This window comes from Megascapheus bottae, chromosome 23 (assembly GCF_031878675.1).
Source record: "Megascapheus bottae isolate mThoBot1 chromosome 23, mThoBot2.hap1, whole genome shotgun sequence".
In the NCBI taxonomy this organism is placed as follows: domain Eukaryota; kingdom Metazoa; phylum Chordata; class Mammalia; order Rodentia; family Geomyidae; genus Megascapheus; species Megascapheus bottae.
The window spans coordinates 25376134-25402500 of NC_143531.1; the positions used below are offsets into that span (position 1 = coordinate 25376134).

Consider the following 26367-nt stretch of genomic DNA (forward strand, 5'->3'; position numbering starts at 1 on the left):
CCAGCCGCCAGCCGAGGGGGAGTGCCGCGGGTTCTGCAGGTGGCCGTCTTCCCCGGCGGCCCGGAGAACGGGGCCGACGTCAGCCTCGTTCTTCGTTTCCCACTCGCGGCCTTCTCGCGTTCGGTGGGTCAGGCGTCGCCGCCTCAGTCATTCTGGTTCAGCGGACGCGTCCAGCGGGGCCTGCCGTAGTCCCGGCCGTGTTCTCGGCGGTCTCCTCGGCCTCGGCTCCCTCCGCCTGTGGGGTCAGGTCTTCCAGGCCCGGAGCTCGCGTCTCCCCGCGCGCCGCTTGTTTCGTTATGTCCTTGGGGGGGGGGGGCATCCGGTCTCCAGAGGGGCGGTGGCCGCCGCCCTCCCGGAAGCTCCCGGGTGCTGGGAATGGCCGGGGTTGCAACGGGAGGCGTCCAGCAGATGGGGGGACGGATGGATTGGGCTCCTGTACAAGTTGTGAACTCAGGGCTTTGGACGGCTCTTTCAGACGCTCAGAACTGTAGCTCTACCACTTAAGCCACAGCTTCACTTCTGGCTTTTTGGGTTTTTTTTTTTGGTAGGTCATTGGAGATAAGAGTCTCACAGACTTTCCTCCCCGGCTTGGCTTCGAAGCTCAATCCTCAGCTCTCAGCCTCCTGAGCATCTAGGATTACAGGCGTGAGCCACCGGCGCACGCCTGTTTAGTCTTTATAATAATATTCAATAGTAGTGACTGCGCTACTGAATCTATTTAATACACCCTTAGCATTCGGCGAAGTACTTTTTTTTCATGTTTATGTAGATTTACTAAGATTAAACAAGAGACACGAATGATGAATATATGATGTGATCTTTGTGATCTATTTTGCTATGAAAATTTTACTTTTACCTTTTGGAGAAAGATGTTGGCATAATGTATGTATCCTTTCTACATAGAACACTTGAAACATGACCACGACAAACAAGACTCCTCCCGGAGCGGATCCTAAGCAGCTGGAAAGGACTGGAACAGTAAGAGAAATTGGGTCACAAGCTGTTTGGTCACTCTCATCGTGCAAACCAGGTAAAGCCAAGCCAAACATGCTGGTAATACAATTTTTGTGTGCACCGACCTCTCTTCATGTATTGCATGCCTCTATATAAGTACCCCGTGTGATAACCAGTTGCCACTGGGCTCCAATTGCATTTATCTGATCAGCTGTTTTACTAATAGCTCCCTAGATTTAAATTACTTATCTCATGAGGTCTCTCCTTGATCTTCCCTGATGTCTGCTGTGATTCACTTGTTAAATGTTAAGCATTGGGGCCGGGAGTTTGGCCTAGTGGTTAAAAGTGCTTGCCTAGCATGCATGAAGACCCGGGTTCGATTCCTCGGTACCACATACATAGAAAAAAGCCTGAAGTGGTGCTGAGGCTCAAGTGGTAGAGCTCTGACCTTGAGAAAGTCCAAGGACAGTGCTCAGGCCCTGAGCTCAAGCCCATAACTGGCAAAAAAAAAATAAATGTTAAGCATTTTGTGTTGGTCTTCACACATCCCCAAACAATTCCTTTATTTTTGATTTGTATAGCAGAGCAGTTCTTTTTTCTTTTTTTCTTTTTTTTTTTCTTACCAGTCCTGGACCTTGAACTCAGGACCCAAGCACTGTCCTTGGGCTTTCTCAAGACTACAGCTCTATCACTTGAACTACAGCATCATTTATGGCTGTTTTCCATGTGTGTGATACCGAAGAATTTAACCCAGTCTTTGTGCATGCTAGCCAAGCATTCTACCACTAGGCCAAACTCCCAGCCCCAGAGCAGTTCTTTTTTCTCAAATACTTGTCAAGGCCATTTCATTACCTATTTTTCCCCTATGGTTATGTCTCCTAATTACTCTTGTATCCAAGACTCTTTATTCCTGGACCTCAAGATTTTTGCTACAATTTGGCAGGATAGTGTATGTGTGTATTGTGTACTCTGTTATCCTAGAAACTTTAGGTTCTTTGGGCTAGGGATGTAATTCAGTGGTAGAATGTTGGCATAGTGTATACAATGCCCTGGGGTAAATGATCTACCCTGCAGGGAAAGAAAAGCATCCTTATGCTTCTTGTAATCACTCTTCTGCTCTCTCCAGGTTCCTGACCAAGTCTCATCTGTTTTGAGTCTTACTAATGGTTTTGCCTTTCCAAGAATTTCATTATAAACATAACTATACATCATGTAGCTGTATTTGTGTGCTGTCACAATTTCTAGTCATCTTTTTAATCAAGATTTCTGGGTAAATATATATGGTTATTTTATGTTTTAAATATACATTTCTCCTTTTCTCATGGGAATTTATTTCTCTTTCTTTCGAGGTTTATTCCTTTTCCATCTTCTGCAGTTGATATAATGTGTCTGCATGTAAATATTTTGCTATTTTGGTATTTAACTTGCTTGATGATCTCTGGATTTGTGGTTGATGTCATCATTTTTGAAAAATACCCAGCCATTTTCACTTCAAAAATACTTTTCATTTTGTCCATTCTTTTCCTGATGATATTTCAATACATATAGTGTTTGCAATAATATGCAACTTAGACAAAACACAGCTCATTTTAAGATCTGTAAGAACTTGTAAGACCAGAATCTAGGTAAATGGTAAAGTGAAATTAGATAGCTAGAGACTTGAGCATAGCAAGATTCCTTAAACAATTCGTATTTTATTTTATAGGAAGAAACTTTTGAAAAGTTGAAGTAGCAGCCTATAACCAGTATAAAAACTTATTAAGTAGAGACTTATGCAAAACCTGTTGCATAAATTTCAGAACATAACATTTCTTATTGCTGGGATCCAGATATGTGTTCCAGTATGTTGTTGGTGAGGAAGAATTTTGGAGAATTAGAATATTTATCAAATTAAAAGTTACAGTGACTCTGAGTTCTATTCATAGAAATTCATCCTCCAGAAATAGTAACATAGACTTAAAAATTATAGGCATTTAGTGTAATAAATAGGCATTTATTGTAATATTTTGTATATAGCAAAACATTGAGAACAAGCTGCATGTCCTCTAGAGGTTTAGTAAAGTAACAGTGATGTTCCCAGACATCAATATACTATATAAACTTTAAAAGTGAAGAAGCTGTTTAAGATAACATATGGATTGGTGAATATTAAGTAGTTTAACATAAATAAAACAGAATACATGTATTATCTCTGTAGTTATTGTGGTTGTTAATTCAGTGCCAGATATGTACAATGGAAAAAAAAGTCCACTAAAATACAGAATCATGTAGTATGCCATCATTCGTGCTAGAGAGGAGAGGAAGAAAACATGTGCTTCTTTGAATGTACATGTGACATCTTTGAAAGGTGAGGCAAGAAGCTGTAACCTGAGTGTTATTTGGAGTAGGGACAAGTGGATGTAGTGGAGTGACTTTTTACATGTTCTTTTGTGTACCTCCTCAATTTCTTTTTTTTTTTTTTTTTTTACCAGTCCTGGGCTTAAGCTCAGAGCCTGAGCACTGTCCTTGGACTTTCTCAAGGCTAGAGCTCTACCACTTGAGCCTCAGCACCACTTCCGGCTTTTTTCTATGTATGTGGTGCCGAGGAATCGAACCCGGGTCTTCATGCATGCTAGGCAAGCACTTTAACCACTAGGGCAAACTCCCAGCCCCTATGTACCTCCTCAATTTCATCCGCGGTGAAAACATTAGGAATTCAAAAATGAAGTGTAAATGTAAATTGTCCTCAGCTATAAAAAATCTGATTTACCATTCTATCATGCTCATTTCTAGAGTATGAGAAGAATATGAATTGTTGTGGTTTTAATCAGGAAAAGGCACAACATATAACAATTTTAGTTTTGTATGTTCTCAACTATAAAAAATGTGATTTACCAAAACAACTCTAAGATTCCACCTCACTCCAGTTAGAATGGCCAGGATCAAGAAAACTAATAACAACAGATGCTGGAGGGGATGTGGCCAGGAGGGATCACTACTACACTGTTGGTGGGAATGCACACTCGTTCAACCACTATGGAAAGCAGTATGGCAGTTCCTCAAAAGACTAATCATAGAGCTCCCCTGTGACCCAGTAATTCCACTACTTGGCATTTACCCAATAGTCCAGAAAGACATCACCCCATTTGTAAGGAAATGGAAAGACTTAGGAAAAAACATATTAAGTGAAGTAAGCCAGACTCAAAGGAACATAGGCCCAATAGTCTCCCTCATTTGTCATAATCAGTAGAAACCTTGGGCTCTCCTAGCAGAGATTAACAATAGAACAAAATCTAGAGACATAAGGCCAAATAGTATGACACTAAATGTAAGGACCTCCAGGATAAGGAAACAAAAAGCCATATAATGAGTGACTGTTGTCCTTAACGTACTATGTTATCTCTCGTCTCTTTTGCCATTCTTTGGTTATCTCATATTGTTAACAATATTTCACCTTGTTATCTGATATATTTTATATGTGCTTAATTGGTTATTTGAAATAGGATAGGGATGGGGGGGGGATCAAGATGGGGAGGAGGGGGGAGGGCGGGAGGGAAACAGGGACCATGTCATGAGAAAGGGTATCAATGTTTGTGAAGTTATGTACCTTCTATCTGGTGAATATAATGTAATCTTTCTATTAATCACATTAAAAAATATTTTAAAAAATCTGATTTACCATTCTATCATGCACATTTCTAGAATATGATGAGTTTGAATTACTGTGGTTTTAATCAGGAAAAGACACAACACTATTTTAGTATTGTTGAGTGACTAGACTATGGAATTCTGGATAAATTTAACTTTCGTTAATAGAAGCACTTGGTTTCAGAATGTGTATTTCTTATGGAAATACTTCTGATTTGTTCTTTTCTTGTCATAGTAAGACACATGCAATATATTAGAATCTACTTGTCTTCCAGGATTTTGTAGGCTGTGGGGATCATTTTTATGATCACTTATAATAAGTGTGAGAACCTGAATTTGAATACATTCAGAGTATGTATCAAACCAACAGTTCCCCCCCAATGTTTGTCATAAGTTTTGCATGCATATACTATTTCTTATCAGTCAAGATTTAGACAAAAAAGTAGAATAATTTTGATAATTTTTCACATTTCTAGTCATCTTTTTAATCAAAATTTCTGGATAAATATTTCTGGTGATTTTATGTTTTAAATATACATTTCTCTATTTCTCACCAAAATTTATTGCCATTCTTGGTGTTTTTAGGGTTTGGAGTGGATCAGTTACGAGATGACAATCTAGAAACATACTGGCAATCTGATGGCTCCCAGCCACATTTAGTGAACATCCAATTCAGGTAAGGAATGTTGAATGTTTTGACAAGTGTAGGTGATAAGGAAATCTACTTTATTTTCAGAACACTTAAAGAAGTGTAAGTACTAAAATGAAATATACTCAATTCTACTTTCAGATTCTTTGTTTTGGAGGCTGTTTTCTGCTCAACTTGATTGCTAGCAACTTGAGTTTACTCTGCTTTATCCTTTATGAATTTATGGTACTTGTACATAGGTGTTTCCCAAATATACTTTTCAACATGATTGCATTTTAGAAAATACTAGGGAATGTACATTTTGCTTGTGACCCAAAGCAGTGTCCTTATGTTTTGTATTAAGGAAACGCAGAGTGGTGATAGTCAGTACTTCTAATACGGAGTATTTATATACCTCCTCACATTTGTACTTTCATCTGGCTTAATTAACTAAGGACCTCAGCCATTGTATCAGTAACAAAGAATGTGAATCACTCCTTTGCTTTTTAAAGACAAGTATCTAGTATATGTTTCTTTTATGTCTCAGTCTCCTAGTAACAGTGTATAGTGTGCTAATAGAAAATGACCATTTTGTTTTTTAGTTTTGTAACAAAGAATGTGAATCATGTTTGCTTTTTAAAGATAAGTATCTAGTATATGTTTCTTTTATGTCTCAGTCTCCCAGTAACAGTGTATAGTGTGCTAATAGAAAATGACCATTTAGTTTTTTAGTTTTAAGGCTTGTAATTTAAGATTTATTACCTTTTGTTGTTGTTGTCATTGGTTTTGGGGCTTAGACCCTGGGCCTGGGTGCTGGCCCTGAGTTCTTCAGCTCAAGGCTGTTGCCCTACCTCTTGAGCCACAGCGCCACTTCTGGTTTTCTAATGGTTAACTAGAGATAAGAGTCTCATGGTCGTTAGTGCCTGGGCTGACTTTGAACCTTGATCCTCAGATCTAAGTCTCCTGAGTAGCTAGGATTACAGGCAAGAGCCACCGTGCCTGGCAAAATTGATTACTTTTATGCAGTATAGTCATATAGACCTGGATTAAAGTCTGGTTTTGATGTATATATAAGGATTTCATTAGATGTATAAAAAAGGACTATTGCTTACTCTTAAAGTGGACATAAAATGTTATTTTAATCGGGAGAGTTCTAGTACACTATGTTTCCTATAAGGTGGACACTTCTCTCAATGTAAAAGAAACCTGGCAGTTCAGGAGTGATATGGTAGCCCGATAGCACATTTATGGATGCACGATTCCTTCTCTTTTCACCCTTTCATTCTTTCATGAGATAATATTAAGATGCCTAGTGGCATCTCCACTTATGTCTATACTCCTTGGCAACAGAAAGGAGTAGATGAGAAAGATGAAAGGGAGATGTGTCACAGCACACATTTATTTTATATAAATTTTACTGGCTATTACTTAGCCACATGGTCATAATTAGCTTTAAGTAAAGTTGGGTCCTTTAGCTGGATACTGTGAAGAAAGAAGAAATAAGGTGATTGTAGTAAGCAACTAGAAATTCCTGTCACTGATGTTTCTGTTGTAATTTAGTAGGCGCCAACTAGAGGGGAAATTATTCAAGAGTCAGCAGTAGAAGATGACATGTCATCTTTGTAAAACCGGGCAGCTTATGCTGACAGCATCATAGCTGCATTGCTTCTTCAGTCAAGCATGTTTCGTAATATGGAACCCTAGAATTAGACACTTACTCATCCAGTTGTGAGACTGCTAGATCAGGTATGCTTGCCTTTATTAAACTCATGGCATGAAGAAACAAAAGAGAGGGTATGCTTTCTGCCAGCAGCTTTCTCTGCAGTGGGGTGTAGTGGGTGAGGCAAGAAAGGGAATTCAGGAGTGTTACTTATGTCATCAGAAATGGAAGTATTATCTTTTTCCTTCTCCTGTCCTGAAACACCTTCACGTAGGTGTTTGGCAAAGTGTTTTGTTTGAAGTAAGCATTAAACATAGAAAGATGACTTGAGAAATTTGAGTAGATTCCACAATGACTTCTGTTTAATCTTCCCATATTGTTAGTACTTGAGAAAGTATGATTTTTCTTTCTATATGCTATAACTTCTTGGTTCATTGAGAGAGAAGCTTCACAAAAATTTTATGGTACATTTCAGAGTAGCAATTTTAAACTTTTCATGAAGTCACACTTTCTTTTGTAAGTCTAATATGACTATGTACCATCAATTATGCATACAATTTCTGGGGATGCATGAACACAGAGGGGAAAATCTGTGGTTTAGGTAAAATTGAAATTAAGCAGCTACATGTCACTGTAAACTGGAATCAATGATTTAAACAAATTCAGTTAATTAAAAGGAGGTAGTTGTAGTTAAGATCATGTGAAAAGTACATCTTTAAACTCTCATTGTGTTCACTTGTTAAGTGTTTTGATTTAAGCTAGATATTAATGTGTTATTTTTTTAAGCAGTAAAATCATAATAGTAGCTCCTGTATCATGGGATTGAGGAATCAATGAAATAACACATACAAAGCAGTACTTGGAGGCCAGACAGAAACTGATCATCTGCCAACCACGTACTGCTGTTTTGTTTTGTTTTTTTTGTGGGTCATGGGGCTCGAACTCTGGGCCTGGACGTTGTCCCTGAGCTCTTCAGCTCAAGGCTACAGCCCCTCTTCCTGTTTTCTAGTGATTAATTGGAGATAAGAGTCTCACGGCCTTAGTGCCCGGGCTGGCTTTGAACCTCTGGCTTTGAACCTTGATCCTCAGATCTTAGCCTCGTGAGTAGCTAAGATTACAGGTGCGAGCCACCAACCTTGCCTGTACTGCTGTTGTTTTTAATGTCATTATTCTTTGACTTCCTAAATTAACATTATCTTGCAACTTCTGTGATTATGTTTCTTGAATTTTGTAATTTAGAGAAGTAAAGTTATTCTAAATGAAAAGCTTGGTTCCTTGGAATTATTTAAAAAAATATTAACAGACTTATCTCTTCTCCTTTCTACTTCTGGCTTATCCAGGAGAAAGTCACTAGTATGCTCTTGAAATTTTTTTTCTTTCTCCTTTTCTTTCCTGTCCTTTGGCTGACCCGGCAAAAAAGAAGCTAGTCTGATACTTGTTGCCTCTTTTGAGAACCCTTTAATGGTATTTGTCCTGTCAGCAGTTCAGGCATATTGAGTGGTTCACATCTTGCTCCCAGAAACAATCCTTAACTTTTCTTCTTCCTTTCTGATGAGTAGGCTCATCTACAAGTTTGGTTTCCTTAAGAAGAGCTTTAGACCCCCTACTGTTTTTATAGGCTGACTTTTAACACAAACTGCTTCTGTTCAAGGAGATCATTGTGATTGAGCCAGTGCTGGTTTACATTAGAACTTATTTTTTAAGCACATTTCAGTAGAATTCAGTATTAAAAATTACTTATTTTTTCCTGAAGGGAAAATGGCACATGATGGATGATCTTGTGAGATTATTTAACAAATATAGAAATCATAAAGAAGAAAATAAAGATCTCTAGGGGCTGGGAGTTTGGCCAGATGGTAGAGTGTTTGCCTAGCATGCATGGAGGCCCGGGTTCGATTCCTTGGTACCATATACATAGAAAAAAGCCAGAAGTGGTGCTAAAGCTCAAGTGGTAGAGCTCTAGCCTTGAGAAAGTCGAAAGACAATGCTCAGGCCCTGAGCTCAAGCCCAGGACTGGCAAAAAATAAATAAATACATACAGATCTCTTTTAGATCATCCATGAAGTAGATGCTTTGACTTTTTAAAAAATGACAGTCTTGCTTGTTAAGCGATATGAATTTCTACTTAGATTTAGTTCTTGACCATGTTTTACATAAGAGATGTGTATAAGTAAATTGTTATATCTATACCTGAACTTTTATGTTTTCCATTTTCATTGTTGAAATGAAAGAAAATGAAAATTTTCCATACTTGAAATATGATCTCTTAACATCAGAAAAGAAGATGGCTTGGCATTAATCTTTCAGTGTGATAAAAGTACATGTTTTTATTTTACTAATTTATTTATTTTAGAAGAAAAACAACAGTGAAGACTTTGTGTATTTATGCAGACTATAAATCTGATGAAAGCTACACTCCAAGCAAAATCTCAGTCAGAGTAGGAAATAATTTTCACAACCTTCAAGAAATTCGGGTATGTTTTTCAGAGTTTTTAAAATGTGTCTTCATCTAATTCTTGTTGTAATGATCACAGTTATAAATGTTAACATGCCGAGGGGCAGTTGCTAATGTTGAAGACAACAGTTTGGGTATAACGTGTTTGCATATAATATTTTTTTTTTACTTTCTTGAATTCTGATTGTCATCTTTTGTCAATATTTTCTTATGGAAATTTTCAGTCTGTAGAAAAGTAAAAAGAGTTTGACAGTGAACTTCAATATACTTCTAGTTTAATTGTTAATATTTTGCTATATTTATATTAAAACCTGTCCAATTTTTTTTGTAATACTGGGATTTGAACTCAGTGCCTCATGCCTGCCAAACAGGTGCTGTTCTATTTAAGCCATACTCCCAGCCCCTGTTTACATAGTTTATTTTTGAGATAGGGTCTTGTTTTATGCCTGGGCCCATCTGGACTGCTTTTTTTTTTTTTTTTAAGTTTTCGGGGTGATGTCCATCTGAACTTCTTGTGCTTCCTCTTACTGCTGAGATGACAAGTGCATACCTCTGCACCCACCCACTGATTCACATAGACTCTCATGAAGTTTTGTGCTTGGACTGACCCCTGTCCACAATCCTCTGATCTGTCCATATCTAGGGCTTCAAGGTTTGAGCCATCTTCTCCATCTTAGCAATTCTAATATTTTATACATTTCAAAGTAAGTTAAAAATGTCTCTGCATTTTGCACATAATGTGTTAGTAGCATTACCAGTATTTACCTAATGCTCATTTCTAAGGTAAATTTTATGTACAATTTTGCTCAAATCTTAGATTATTTGGTAAGTTTTTTTTTTGCCAGTCCTGGGCTTGAGCTCAGGGCCTGAGCACTGTCCTTGGACTTTCTCAAGGCTAGAGCTCTACCACTTGAGCCTCAGCACCACTTCTGGCTTTTTTCTATATATGTGGTACCGAGGAATCGAACCCGGGTCTTCGTGCATGCTAGGCAAGCACTTTAACCACTAGGCCAAACTCCCGGCCCTATTTGGTAAGTTTTGACAAATGCATGCACCTGTATACCTTTGACTCCTTTAAGATATAGAATTTTTCTGTCTCACTAGAAAATTCCCTTAAACTCTTTCAATTTCTATCGCTATGATTTTGTTTCCATAGATATATTTTTTAATTTTAGAGTGTCATATCAACAGAATCATACAGGGTGTAATTTTTATGTAAGTCATCTTTCAGTGTGATTTCTTTTTAATTCACCCTCATTTTATTCCTTAAAAACAATATTTCCATTGTTTTTTTTTCATTGAATGAAGTGTTTTATTGTTCTGAAATTTGCGTATATATTGATAAAGTAAGGACATTGTTCATAAGTCTTTTTTTTTTTAAAGACTCATACATTAGTTGTATAAGAGGGAAGGGAACTCAATGTGACACTTACACACATGCATATAATATATACTCTATCAACTACCCCTTCTATCAGTTTTCCATAATCTTTTCTCCCTTTTTAAAACAATTTCAACAGGTTTTTTTTCCTCTGCTGTATGTTTGTGAATATCCTGTCACATATTCTTCTGCTTGATCAGTTATGATGTTGGTGATCTACTGTATGGATTAAACTTTTTTTTTTTTTTTTTTTTGCCAGTCCTGGGCTTGAGCTCAGGGCCTGAGCACTGTCCTTGGACTTTCTCAAGGCTAGAGCTCTACCACTTGAGCCTCAGCACCATTTCTGGCTTTTTTCTATGTTTGTGGTACCGAGGAATCAAACCTGGGTCTTCATGCATGCTAGGCAAGCACTCTACCACTAGGCCAAACTCCCGGCCCCTGGATTAAACATTTTTAATCATATTTTTCAGTTGTAGAGTTTCTTTTAAAAAATAATTTCAATGGGCCGGGAATTTGGCCTAGTGGTTAAAGTGCTTGCCTAGCATGCACGAAGACCCGGGTTCGATTCCTTGGTACCACGTATATAGAAAAAGCCGCAAGTGGTGCTGAGGCTCAAGTGGTAGAGTTCTAGCCTTGAGAAAGTCCAAGGACAGTGCTCAGGCCCTGAGCTCAAGCCCAGGACTGGCCAAAAAAAAATAATAATAATTTCAATGATGGGTGCAGTGGCTTATGCCTGTAATCCTAGCTACTCAGGAAGCTGAGATCTGAGGATTGTGGTTCAGAGCCAGTCTGGACACAAAAGTCTGTGAGATTCTTACCTCCAATTAATCACCAGAAAACTGCAAGTAGTGCTGTAGCTCAGTAACTAGGGCCTGAGCTAAAGAGCTCAGGAACAATGCCCAGGCCAAGAATTCAAGTCACAGAACCCATAAAAAAAAAAAAAAATCAATCTCTGAAAATCTTATTTTGTTCATTTATTGTTTTCTGATTTTTTCCTCTTTTTTTTTTTGTAGTACTGGGTCTTGAACTTGGCATTGTGCTTGCTCAGCTTACTTGCTAGATTGGCACTGTACCACTTAAACTATGACTCCTTCTCAGCTTTCTGCTGGTTATTCTGAGGTGGAGTCTCTCGAACTTTTCTGCCCTTGAACTGTGATCCTTTTGATCTCAGTCTTCTGAGAAACAGAATTATGGGAGTGAATCAACTTGGTTCTCAACTTGTTTTTCTGGTTTTGTTTCTATAATGCTTGTTAATTTTTCTTTAAAATTTTTATGAAATCTTTTTAGACAGTTCATGGATCTCCATTTCTTTGGGGTTAGATATTGTTTGATTTTTTTCTTTTTTCTTTTTTTTTTTTTTTTGCTGTTCTTCATTTGATATATATGATGTATTGAAATATCCACTAGAGGTCACTGTTGGCTTTTGCTTTTTATTCTCCCGGTCCTGTTAGAACTTCATTGCTTCAAGTATACTCTTGTACTAGTTTTTCCTGGAGAATATATATGTGTGTGTGTGTACATATATATATATATATATATATATATATATATACTTATATATACATCTATTGAAAGAAATTTGATAATTCTGGGAAATGGATGTGTTCCAATACGATTTCTATATCTATGTATTAAAAATGTTTTGTATTCAAAGTCTTAAACAAGAGTTTTGAGAGGTTATTAGGCAAAACTGTAACTAATATTTGAACACTGGGAAATACTTTTTTGTTTTGTTTTGTTTTTGCTCAGAGCTAGAACTCTGCCACTTTGAGCTGTAGCTCTACTTCGAGTTTTCTGGCCGCTAATTAGAGATAAGAGTCTCATGGATTTTCTTGCCCAAGTTGACTTTGAACTGCAATCCTTAGATCTAAGCATCCTAACTAGCTAGGATTACAGGCATGAGCCACCAGTGTCCTGAAGGAAATATTCTTTATCTTTTGCCAGTCCTGGGGCTTGAACTAAGAGCCTGGGCATTTTCCTTGGACACTTTTTGCTCAAGGCTAGCACTCATCCACTTGAGCCACAGTGCTACTTCTGGCTTTTTCTGAGTATGTGGTACTAAGAAATCAAACCCAAGGCTTCATGCATGCTAGGAAAGCACTCTACCACTAGGCTATGCTCCTGGACAGGAAATACTTTTAATTTAGTCTTCGTTTCTATAATATCATGCAAATGTTGAAGCATTAACTGGTTGAAAAGGGCATTTTATTGATAGTCTTAGTTCTTAGAATATTTATATTTTGATGTAGTGACCAGATAACCTCATCAGACCAATAATCCTGTATATTATCAGATGATAACATATGATTTTTTAAAATCTTTTATTGTAATGTATAGAGGGGTTACAGTTATATTCGCCAGGTAGTAGGTGTATTACTTCTCACACATTGATACCCTGTCTCATGTTTTTATCCCCATTTTCCTCCCCCCATCCGTTTCTTATTTCAAATAAACAAATAACATATACAATATGCCAGGTAACAAAGTCAGATACTGTAACAATATGAGATTAATCAAAGGGCAACAAAAGAGAAGAGAAATAACATAGTACATTAAGAACAACAATCACATGATGAAAGCTCTTGTATGATGTTTTTGTGACAGAGTTAATGAGCATACTGATTTTCTGCCATCGTTCTCACTAAGAAACCATTAGTTTTGAATGTTTCTTTAAAATACTTGTGCCTTACCCTTTGTAGTTAATAACATGAAGTATTATACAGCCTTGTATGTAATTCTTTTTTTGGTAAATTAAACAACAGGTATCATTTTTTAAGGAAAAAGTGTCTGTGTGAGTGCATGAGTGCACACCAGTCCTGGGGCTCGGATTCAGTGCCTGAGTGTTGTCCCTGAGCTTTTTTGTTCAAGGCTAGGACTCTACCACTCAAGCTATGGCTCAACTTCCGGCCTTTGCAGTTGATTGGGCTGGCTTTGAACCGTGATCCTCAGGTCTCAGCCTCCTGAGTAGCTAGGATTACAGGCATGAGCCACCAGCACCTGGCAAGTTATATCTTTTCAAATAATAATTATATTAATATTAACTCTGATTGACTTTCTCTTATTGTAATTTCTTTGAGACTGATGAGAAAAATGAATATTCTTTTAATCCATTTTCTATCCTCTACTGTTATACTCATTTGGAAAATGATTGCTAAATTTCATTTTACTTTATTTTATGAATTACTTCAAAGAAATTCAGTAGTGCCAATAGTCTTAAAGCTTATTCTTATATCTTTAGAATGTTCTCTCAAAAGTAGAGTTACCTATCTTTCAATAAGAACTGCATTTTCTTTCTTTTTTTTTTTTTGTTTGGCTAGTTCCTAGGATTTGAACTCAGGGCCTGAGGACTGTCCTTGGGTTTTCTCAAGGCTAGAGCTTTACCACTTGAGCCACAGCACCATTTCTGGCTTTTTCTAGGTATGTGATATCAAGGAATCGAACCCGGGTCTTTGTGCATGCTAGGTAAGCACTCTACCACTGGGCCACACTCTCGGCCTCAATATGCATATTCCTTTTTTTTTTTGGTCATGGGCCTGGGTGTGTGACAAACCTGCCCCTTGAACCACAATGCCATTTCCAGTTTTCTGGTGGTTCATTGGAGATAAGAGCCTCACGGACTTTAGTGCCTAGGCTGCGTTGAACCAAGTTCCTCAGATGTCAGCCTCCTGACATGCATATTCTTAAACAATGATTAAACACAATTTACTGGCAACATCATTTGGTAGAATTTCTGGTTAGTATTCATCCATATGCCCACAAAGGTGTATGTGGGGAGGGGTAATATGTTAACTCTGTCAGCCATCAGCCGATGATGTTAGCGGTCACTTCTGCAGTTAAAATTTACACATGTGATTAAGTAGACTTAATGATGGCCCTTTGGAAACTAATCTGTTTATAAGCAGAAGGGTCTCTGGTTTGTATCAAAACCAATAATGATACCTATTTTGCTTTAACTGTCAGCAACTCTGGAGCCAAATTTGTGTCCTGCTTAGTAACAGATTTGTGTGTGTGTGTGTGTGTGTGTGAGACAGAGAGAGAGAGAGAGACAGAGAGAGAGAGAGAGAGAAAGAGAGAGGGAGAGGGAGAGAGAGAGAGAGAGGAAGAGAATATTTGATAGCTTCCATTAGTACATCTATTTTGATCACCCTCAAGGCTGAGTAGCTAGGATATAGGTGCTTAGTTACTGTCATGTGCAATTATTCTCCCCCACCTCCAAGTAGCCCTTGGTAATTATGTTGAAAGTAGAGAAGTAATGGCATTTGTTTTGACTCTACTGACAAATAGAATGCAAGCGAGATTAGTTCTAAAAGTTTCTCCTGTGTTTGCCCTACTTTAGGGTAGACAGGGTCATAGAGAAGATGATGACTAACTGGAATGCAGTGAACTTTGTAGAATCTAGGATAGTCTTTGCCTCTTATCGTAGCCCCAAGGTGGTAGACTGGGGCTCAGCAGGTTAAGAAAGGCAGTTTAGGGAATAAATACAAGTTGAGGAATGAAAAGAAAGTTCTCCCTACCTTCACTCGGTACTCTAGGACTTAGGTTGCTATGTCACATTAAAAATCATGAAAGAGTGAAAAGAAAATCAAAATTCATCTCAGTCAGTTTATAATGTCTAGTTGGTAAATGTTAGCTTTGTGAACTTAAAATTACCATTTTATTTTGCTAAGAAAGATCAGTAGAAAGCATTGAGAGGTGCTCTTGGCTTTTAAGTACTTCTTTTGTTAGAAGAGTTAGGTTAAGGGGGAATTGCCTAAGACAAATATGGAATTCCAATTGAAGAGTTTTCTGTTGACTAAAATCGGGATTATCAGTAGCATGGAATTGCCATCACTCACTGAACTCCATCTAACCTGAGCTTGTAATCATCTAAAACTTGGTGATATTCCCCAGGGGTCTTATTTGTACTTACCACTGAACACAAAGTTCTTTAGCCTTGGCTCACTGGGGGAAAACCTTGTCTGTTTCATAATCAGCAGTCTGGGCTTTAAATACTGTTTGCAGAGTAGGAGTGAAGGATTAGACCCAAGCCAGAGAAGGGACCGTGAGTTTCTAGATTGTCTTTGCCACATGCTGCTTTAATCATGGGGTTTGGACTCTGTCAAAACAGAGTTAGGATCTTGATATTATCATTTCTTATTTTGTGATACAGGAGAATTTCTGGGTCTTTTCAAAGCCTCTATTTACTTTAAAAGGAATATCTCAGGCTGTGTGCTGGTGGTTCATATCTGTAATCCTAGCTACTCAGAAAGCTGAGACATGGGGATCACAAGTTCAAAATTAGCCCCAGGAAAGAAAGTCCATGGGACTGTTATCTCCAGTTACTCAAGAAAAAAACTGAAGTAGAGCCGTAGGTCAAGTGACGGGCACCCCCCCCCCCCAAAAAAAAGAGTGTCATATCTTGTTTGGGTGGTTTCAAAGATTAAATGAGATAAGTTATGTAAAACTCTACCTATTTACGTAATGCATAGCAGATTCTCATCCAGGATGTTTGTGTCCTCCACATTTTCTCCTCTTCTTTGTATTGAATACTTCTTACTAGTACATGACTATACAAGATGAACACTGTTGGAATACATGTGCCCTATGCATATACTTTAGTGAAGGGGTGTAGGATTCAATATCTTACTAGTAGATCTAAGTATGAAATGTTGCTGTGGCAGACCTTTGATACTTGTTGATACTTGACATTTCAAGATCAAGTATTCACAGTTGAATAGTGAATACATCGCCTGGGGCTTGTTACTTTAACTTAATGAATTTTTCATGGGTGTGAATTTGATAATATAGATCAAATCCATTGGCTCTTTGATGTCATTGGCAGCATGCATCAAAGAGTAATTTGGCAATTTTAAACATTCTATTATAATCAAATGCATAAACGTCTACTAGAGCATATTCTGACTCATTTCTGGCTCATCAGAATGTCTGCTCTTTCTTTACTAAGCTAATTGTTTACTACTTTTTGGATCCTTTCTTTGATTTTGTACCCTACTCTTAAAATGCTTTATGCATTGGAATTTATTTTTACTTGACTTATTTTAAAAACAAGCAAAGTTGACTTAATATAGATGACTCCAGATTTTACTTGTAAGCCTTTACACTTTTTCTGAAGAATGTATTGTTTTAAAGTAAATATCTACAGTAATAAATTTATAGAGTAAGGGGATATAATTGAGCATTTAAAAAAGTGCTTTATTCACATTAAAATTTACAGCCAAGACTTTTAGCCAAGCCAGTAGTTAGTAAAAGTTCTGCCTATCTATCCTAATTGCACAAGTATTTTTCCAGATGTCACACAAAGCAGTGAGTGAAGTTGAGTGAGGGGGTGGAAGTAATAACAATTTTTGGAAATGCTCAGTGTGCCTCTATATTAGTGGTTTGGCTTTAAGTCAGTGTGACATAGCAAATGAACAAATTAAAAATGTATAAATAAAGGCAGAGGTAAGCATAATGCAATTTTTGCCAGGATATATGTTAGCTCATTAAAATCAGATGGTCAAACATTAAGGAACATGAAAATGACATATTTGACCTAGTGGTAGAGTGCTTCCCTCGCATGCATGAAGATCCAGGTTCAATTCCTCGGTATCACATACATAGGGAAGGAAAAAAAAAAAAAAAAAAGCCAGCGAGCGGTGCTGTAGCTCAAGTGGTAGAGCTCTAGCCTTGAGCAAACCCAAGGACAGTGCTTAGGCCCTGAGCTCAAGTCCAGAACTGGCAAAGAAAATGTCACATTTTACAAAGAAATTGACACCCCACACCTGTTGATGTATATGACACTAAGAGATGACCAAATGATGTTGAGAGACCACAGTTTGGTGAACTAGACAGATCTAGTTCCAAACTTAGCTTTGCCATATACTATAGCGGTGACGCCTCTGAAACCTCACTATTCTCATATTTGATCTTGCTGGATTCCTGAGATGATTAAGTAAAGTAAAAGTAGAAAGACTTGTTCAAATGGTCTGTCACACAGTAAACATTCAGTACAAATTTTCTTTTTCTTTTTTTCTGTTGGTCATGGGGCTTGAACTCTGGACCTGGGTGCTGTCCCTGAGCTCTTCAGTTCAAGGCTACTGCCCCTGAGCCACAGCATCACTGCCGGTTTTCTGATGGTTAATTGGAAGCAAGAGTCTCATGGACTTTAGTGCCGAGGCTAGCTTTGAACCACAGTCCTCACATCTCAGCCTCCTAAGTAGTTAGGATTATAGGTATGAGCCACTGCGCCTTAAGTCTTTCCTTCCTTCCTTCCTTCCACATGTGTGCATGTACACGCAAAGGCACGCGAGTGTGTGTGGGTGTATGTGTATGTGTGTACTGGTACTGAAGTTGAATTCAGGGCCTGGGCTTCTTTGCTCAAGGGTAGCACTCTATCACTTGAGCAATAGCTCTGCTTCTGACTTTTTGCTGGTTAATTGGAAGTAAGAGTTTCATGGACTTTCCTACCCAGACTGGCTTTGAACCTAAATCCTCATATCTCAGCCGCCTGTGACACTTGAGTTTTTATATGCTTTTAAAAAAGTAATCAAGTATTTGACAGATTAAAGTTTATTTTTCATCATTTGAGGTAGAATACAAATTTGTTTTTCTATTAGCTTCCAGGAAACTACTCATGCTTTCTGTATCTTGAGGAGAAATCTGAATAGACCACTGGGTGCTATATAATATATGGCTCTCATAAAGCTTATTTAGTTATGTAAACATATAAAAATAAAGGCATAATAGTTGATTATTACTTTCAGAAAACCACATTTTTATGATAAACTTATCTGAAATAAAAACTACATTGAAACATATATCTTAATCTATAAATCAGTTTGGGATAAATGTAGGATTTCTATCAGATAAAAATCCTACCAATTTTGGGAAAATTATGTAACTGGTAAGTTATTAAAAGAAACTTAAAATTTCATTGAATGACAAGTGGTAGTTTGATTCTGGGGTTAACTGGGGACGTTCAGTTATCAGTTTATAAAGGGTCCACTTCAGTGGACCAAGCTGACAGGCAGGAAGACCAATAGTTCATAGACTTAATTGACCTTGTTCTTTTAGTAGAAACACTAGGAAATAAAATTCTCTTTACTAACAACATTGCAAATGAAAACTTCAGAGGAAATTGTTTTCTCCTGTTTCTCCTTTGGGGTGCTGTGATTTGGTTAGCCGCCTCTAGGTGGAGGTGGGTCATGGTGGACTGAATTGGAGGGAAGGAGATGTGAGGGATAGAAAATGTGCAGGAGGATTACTCTGGCAAAATGCTACAGAGAAGTGATTTAAACCATTCTCATCCCCCAAATTAGTGTCTTTGAATGTTTGAAAAAGTAAGATATTCCATTTTGTTTCTACCCTTCTCATTTTGTGTTCACGTATAGCCTTTTGTACTTGGTAGTCATTGGAAATCATTATTGCAGTAAATCATTTTCTGAAAAGGAAGAAATCAATTATAATTTTATCTTAAAACTCATTTTGGATCATCTGCACCACTCCCCCCCACAAAAAAAAAATCTATGAGAAATTGTGCTGCAAAATCATCCGTCATTTGTAATCTTCCAGGAGGGAGATAACTCTCTGGTTTCATTTTCTTTTTTTAAAAAGACATTTTACATTGTCAGAAAACAGCAGATTATAAATGAGCTTCAAAAATAGTGATAAAACATGATTTATAACGGAAGGAATCGATGGTGTATTTCACCTAGAATAAGAAAGACAATGTGGAGTGAGGGATTTTGTGGTTTCCCAGTGCAGTGCGTGTGCTTGAAAGCTGTTCTCAGCAACGTGGGTGGCAGGTTAGGCTACCATGTAATGTATTGTAGTTGGCTCTCCACACTTGTCAGGGTTAGTGTTCAACCATTCGGAAAATTTTCCCATTGTTCTATCCTGTGAACCGAGACTAGTGTTGAATTCCCAATAACTTAACCAAAAAAAAAAAAAAAAGGCTTAATTAGAAAGTTTGAAATTTCATTACTTCTTATTGTTTTAATACAGTACTGTGTAGTTTAGTATTTTATCTATTATTACTTTTAGTGATTAAGAGATCAAAATAAAATTTTCATCTTATTTTTAATAGGTTTTACAGAAATTTGTATACTAAACCCTGCCCCCCCCTTTTTTTGTATTAACACTCTATTTCTGTCCTGAGCATTTTGCTTTAGATGGACCATAGCTCTTGGCAGCTAGTGCATTTTTAACAAATAATACTGTTTCTAGTAAGAGTTACAGAGAAAAAAAAAACTTTGTGTGAGGTCCTTGTAAACTGAACCTTTGGAACATTACTTTACCCCCTCCCCTTTGTGCTTCTTCTCTATTTGTGTAATGGTTATAAATTACATCGTTTGGAAGGAAGAATTAAAACCACTTTATTTTGCTATTTTGTACTTAATTTTTCTTTCTATACCTATTATTTTAAAGATACACACAGAAATAAGGAGTTATGATATTGAAATTTCATTGTGCCAGCATCTCCACGGCATAATCCAAAACACCCAGAAAATCTCCTGCTGGGCTGTCTGCAGTGTCTTAGGAGACTATCAGTGTCTGCCATTCACAAATCATCTTTTTTAAACTGAGTTCTTCCCGGTTCAGAACTCTTTCCTGACTGTAGGAAAATGGTTATCAATCTTTGTATTTTCAATTTGTGAGGATTTCTGTATATAGGATAAGTTATCATGAAATTACATTACACTCTGGTCATTGGCATATCAAAATCTAGAAGAATGCTTTTCATATATGCATTATAAAATAATGAAAAATTGAAAAATATAATGATTAATTCATATTCATTTTAAAATATATTCTAAAATCTGTTTTATTTGTAGGTGAAATATGTCTTAGCTACATGAACATAGAAATGTTTTATGTCCTGGGTTTTACTTAAAATTGAGATTCATAAATATCTTGGCCTTTGGTAATATTGTTTTTGAGTTAGATTTTTTTCAACTAACCTTCCTAGTCGAGGAATATATTAGGAAGTATGGCTCAGAAGTTGCTTTTTTTTTTTTTTTTGCCAGTCCTGGGCTGGAGCTCAGGGCCTGAGCACTGTCCTTGGACTTTCTTAAGGCTAGAGCTCTACCACTTGAGCCTCAGCACTACTTCTGGCTTTTTTCTATGTTTGTGGTACCAAGGAATCAAACCCAGGTCTTCGTGCATGCTAGGCAAGCACTCAACCACTAGGCCAAACTCCCGGCCCCAGAAGTCTTCATTTTTAAAAAATCTTATCTGCTGTTTTTTTTTTTTTAATATTAGGTTAGAGTTGGACTCAGGAAGCAAACTTGCAAAATGTAGTCCAGTGTGTTTATGGTCTTACCCTCCATTTAGATCCATGAAACATTCAAAGGTGAAATTAATTAATTACCTTTACTCTCCCACAAGGATTTATTGGAACCACTCAGTATTGGTTTTTTTCCATTAAATATAAAAGAGTAAATTTAGAATATAGTCACTGAAACTAGCATTTTACTATTTCAATTTACCTTTGAATTTCTTGATCAGTTAATGAATACCTTTACGTTTCATAGTCTTTTTATGAATCTTTTATTTCTTCTAATTACTCCAGTGAGATTACTGTATGGGGGATGCAGTTATTAAGTTGTAGTTAGCAGTGGGTCTGATAGTATGCTTCCTAGTCCTTCATTTATTCTGTTTATATACTTCTTACCAGCTCTTGTACTGTTTTTCTCAATATAGAGGAGAGCAAGATTGCCATTTAAACAAAATTATCTCACATATGGTTTTTGGGAGGGGAAATCAAACCATCAAGTCCTTAACATCCCTTTTCTGAAGGGTGGGGGAGGGGTATTCAGGGGAGGCCTGCCTCTTGATTGCCAGAAATCCTAATTGCTCACAGGGCAACCTGGCACACTGCCATGTCCCCATTGGGCTGTTTGTTGGTACTTTGGAATAGAACAACAACAACAACAAAAATGCCTTTGCCTTTTCTGCTTACTTATTACTGATTGCAATTTTAGGAAGAAGTTAACTTTTTTTTCCCCTCAAAATGATGGTATTCACATCAAGATGTGGCCCAACTTCATGATAACCATGCCATAAGTAGTAGAGTGAATTTAATGTTTTTATCATTCCTGTAAAATAAATTAGTTGTGTCTATGCCAAAATGTTTACCTTGTATACTTTGATTCTTAAACAGGTAATCTAGATTTGGCTAACAACTTGTGAAAGTAAATTAAGAAGTGAATTGTTTTGGCCTTTTGTATTTTATAATCAAGACCTATTACATATGAATTACGGATAGTGCAAATTAATGATCTTATAAGCAAAGTGTGTTTGTATGTGTGAGGAGTTATTTTACTTGTTTTGGAAACCTAATATTGGGAGTGTTCTGTTTGTATTCACATATTTAAACTGAAGATGTGTACTGGGTTTTCATCTTTGCCTGGATCTTAAGAACTTTTGTTTTCCTTGTCATGCTTTATTCTGTTTTTATTTGTTTGTTTGTTTTGCCAGTCCTGGGCTTGAGCTCAGGGCCTGAGCACAGTCCTTGGACTTTCTTAAGGCTACAGCCTCAGCACCACTTCCAGCTGTTATTTTTTTTTTCTGTGTATGTGGTACTGAGTACTCGAACCAGGGTCTTCTTGCCTGCTAGGCAAGCACTCTACCAGGCCAGCCGGCAGCAAACCAGGGTTCGCAGATTGGGATTTCTGAAATAGGGGCAAGGACTAGGAAAAATTAAAAGAGACAAACAGATGGAGTTCGGGAGGACTACAGCCCAAGTCAGCAGTCCAAGAAGGCTGTGAGCTCCAGACTGCCGCCTAAGACTGTCCTGTTTATTTTAAGTTCCTACCTTAAATACTCTTCTTAAAACTAGGGAACTGCCAGAGGCTACATTCATACAAAATAGTAAACAAGTCACCTATAGGATAAATGAGAAAGGATTAACATTGCTTAAAGTCATCCTGATAAGAACTGATTGACATTGCTTAAAGTTATCCTGATAAGAGTTACTTCCTTGTGTATACAGTTGTGTAGGTCCAAGGTCAGGTCCAAGGTCATTGACCCCACAGTCGGTCCCCAACAGTAGGCCAAACTCCCAGTCCTTGTCATGCTTTATTCTATGGACAGTAACTAATATAAAGCAGTATTCTGACACAATTCATTTCTTGTTTTCTTCTTGGTATAACCTATATAACTTCTGCCTCTCATTAAGGCCTCTAGAGAATTATGGCTTTTTGAGTTGTTAGTGTATACTTACTTGTGCTCATCTTCTGAATATGTTATCTTATACTCATTCTAGATAGCTGTATTTGAAGACTACTTTTTTCTCCCCCCAGTCCTGGGGCTTGAACTCAGGGCCTGAACACTGTCCTTGGGCTTTCTCATGGCTAGTGCTCTACCTCTTGAGCCACAGCACCACTTCCAGCTTTTTTCAGTATGTGATACCAAGGAATCGAACCTGGGTCTTAGTGCATGCTTGGTAAGAACTTTACCATTAGGCCAAACTCCCAGCCCGAAGACTACTTTTTTTTTTCACCTTTGTGATAATCAGGGATTTGGCAGAGGAACTACTTAGAAATACTAGCTCTTGTCTTTCAGCAGCTAGGTGACCCTCAGGCTAATTATGTAACCTCTGTGATCCTTTGCTGTAAATTAGAGATGCAGTGTTAAGATGTTTGAGTCAGCGTCTGGTGAAAGCATGACACATAGTAGTCAAAAGCAAAGCCTAGAAAATGGATTATGTTTTTATAATATCCAGTAGTATGCGTTGCTATATAATCTCATGAAATTGACAGTCTTAATTAGATAAAATGGTTGGACAAACATATGTTTGTTTTGATAAGGATCTAAGTCCACAGGCTTTGGAGTCATCCTTTGGGGTTTGAATTCCAGGTGTGCCACAGCTGGGCACCTTGCACAGTCAGCCTGTTGGTGCCTTTCATTTCTTAAATCTAAAATGAAGGTGGAAACAACATACTTCTCTAGGGCTTTTGCAGGACTGAGATACAACTACAGATATATAAATGCTTAAAACAATGCCTGGCAATTGGGGCCAGGAGTATGGCCTAGTGGTAGAGTACTTGCCTAGCATGCATGAGGACCGGGGTTTGATTCCTCAGTACCACATACATAGAAAAAAGCTGGAAGTGAGCTGAGGCTCAAGTGATAGAGCTCCAGCCTTGAGAAAGCCCAAAGATAGTGCCCAGGCCCTGAGTTCAAGCCAAGACTGACCCCCCCCCCAAAAAAATTTTTTTTAAAAAGAACAATGCCTGGCAAGGTCTAAGTGCTGCAATGATGTTTAACTATTAATATTTCATAGAAAAGGAAATATAAAGTGAGAAAGCTTTTGTGGATATCTTTTCATCCAGTCCTAACAGTCCTCACTGCCTTCATTCCAACACCTTGGAGAGATCTGCACTTCCACAAAGTGCCAAATTAGCAATTGCCTTTTAGTCAATATTTCTTAAAGTTTGTGATGCCTTGCACTAAGAACCTCTCACATGGCTGAGTTTGGAATTCTAGTTCTGAAATAATTTTCCTCATAATTTTAAACACATTCTACATGGTCTTATAGTTTGTGTTGTAAACGTTGGGAAGTACAATGCCTGTTTGATGTCCGGGTGCTCACATATGATCTGTTTTTCTCTCATGAGGGAGGTGTGTGAAATCTGTCTCCCTCAATCTGGTTTATTTGACTTAGTATGATGATCTCAACTTCCATGAAATTTTCAGCAAGTGACATAATTCATTCTTTATTATGATTGATTGCTATTCCATTATTAATATATGTAGCATTTTACTTATCTCTTCAAGCATTGATGATCACCGTAGGCTGTTGTAGTGACTATTGTGAACAGTGATTCAGTAAATATGGGCGTGCAAGTATCTCTACTGTATGCTGACTTCGACTCCTTTGGGTATACACGCAGAAGAATAGCCAGACCATCTCTAGTAGCCCTGTTTTTAGCTTTTTGAAGACATTCTACACTAATTTCTATACTGGATGAACTATTTAGTACATTACCATCAACAGTGTATGAATTCCTTTTCCCCTGGCGTCTTTGCCAGTATCTGTTGTTTCCTTGATGATTTCTATTCTGACTGGAAATGGGGGTCAGGTAGGGAATAGAATCTCGTGTATTTTTTATTTGTATGTCTTTGATTGTTATGGATATCGAGTATCTCCTTAGTTTTGTACTTTTGAGAACTGTCTATTTAGTTCATTTGTCCCACTTGTTGATTAGATTATCTGTCCTTTTGGTGGTGTTTTTTTTTTTTTTTAAAGCTTTCTGTATATTCTAGATATCAATCTCTTGTCTGGAGAATACTTGTCAAAGATTGTCTGTCTGTAGGTTCTCTTCATTTTAGTAACTAATTCCCTTAATGTGCATAAGCTTTTTGGCTTACTGCAATTCCATGTGGCAGGTTCTTTTATTTTCTGAGTGGTTGGTAATCGGTTTAGAAAGTGATTGCTTATGCATATATCTTCAAGTATTTTCCCTTCCCTCCCTGGTCCTCCCCTCCCTATCCCTCCCCTCCCCTCCCTGTCCTGGGTTTTGAACTCCTGGACACTGTCCCTGAGCTCCTTCTGCTCAAGACTAGCACTGCACTGAACCATTTTAGCCACAGCACCACTTCTGGCTTTTTTTTTTTTCTTTTTTTTTTGGTGGTTAAATGGAGATAAGAGTCTCATGGACTTTCCTGCCCAGTCTGGCTTTGAACAATTGTCAGATCTCAGCCTCTTGAGTAGCTAGAATTATAGGTGTGAGCCATTAGCACCTGGCTACACTAGGTAGGGTCTCATTTGTAGCAAATGATTGAGCACAATAGGGACTAAAAGGAGGGTCTTTTCTGAATCTGCCAGTGAGTAGCATTGTCTAGATATGCATGGCAGCCTACCATGAGTTCACTCAACCAGCCTTCCTTTTTTCCCTGCCTCCTTCCCCTAATGTTAGACCTCTGTCATCTACTGGGAGCTCTTTAGTCTCCCCAGCCTCCCTCCTCATCTTCTCTCTCAGTTCTTCCCCTAATACATTTCCTCTAATTCAAAACTTTTCTTTGTATCTGCTTCTCCGGCTGGCATAGTTATCTTATTTTTTAAGCTGTCTTCCAGCAGCATCCAGGGAATTTTTTCTTTTTTTTTTTTTTTAGTCTCTCTTGGTTTGGTTGAGCCCTGGTTTCTGCATCCCAGGTCATCTTTCTTATTCATTTCCCTCTTTTTGGGTGGAATTCATCCTCCACATGGGAGGTAAATAGTTGAAACCTTGTATGACCGAAAACTATTTTAATCTCACCCTTGAGGCATGATTTGGCTGGGTATGGAATTCTAGTTTGGAAATCATTTTCCCTCAGAATTTTAAACACATTCTCTATTGCCTCATCATTTCAGTGTAAATATTGAAAAATACAGCGCCACTTTTCATATCACATGTTTTGCATGTGATCTGATTTTATCCCTAGTAGCTTTTATAATCTCTCAGTACTTAATGCTCTGAAGTTTCCTGGTACTGTACATTATGCGGTATTTATTCTTTCTTTGTGTTGTTTGCTTGCTTCCTCAGTTTGGCAGCACCACCTCTGTTTGGGAAGATACTTAGATTTGATTCTTTCCCATTTTCCTCTGTTTGCTTCTTCTGAATTGACATTTGTTAGCTCACCTCTTGTATTGACCCATCAATTTTGTGATTCTCTCTCTCTCTCTGTCTCTCTCTGTCTGT

At 37.7% G+C, this 26367-nt stretch overlaps 1 protein-coding gene across 2 annotated transcripts in view; it reads left to right on the plus strand.

Moving 5' to 3' along the window:
- The first annotated feature begins 24 nt into the window (after window positions 1–24).
- The window catches only part of Anapc10 (anaphase promoting complex subunit 10), a 30731-nt gene continuing 4388 nt past the window's right edge, over window positions 25–26367 (plus strand). Inside the window, exons 1-4 of one of the 2 annotated variants that reach the window (XM_090356895.1) lie at window positions 25–123; window positions 904–1030; window positions 5167–5257; window positions 9223–9343. In XM_090356895.1, coding sequence (XP_090213021.1) covers window positions 916–1030; window positions 5167–5257; window positions 9223–9343 — 327 coding nt within the window. In that variant the 5' untranslated portion in view covers window positions 25–123; window positions 904–915. Of the gene's footprint in view, window positions 124–338; window positions 545–903; window positions 1031–5166; window positions 5258–9222; window positions 9344–26367 lie in introns of those variants that run through there. The other variant, XM_090356896.1, reaches the window with a different exon arrangement.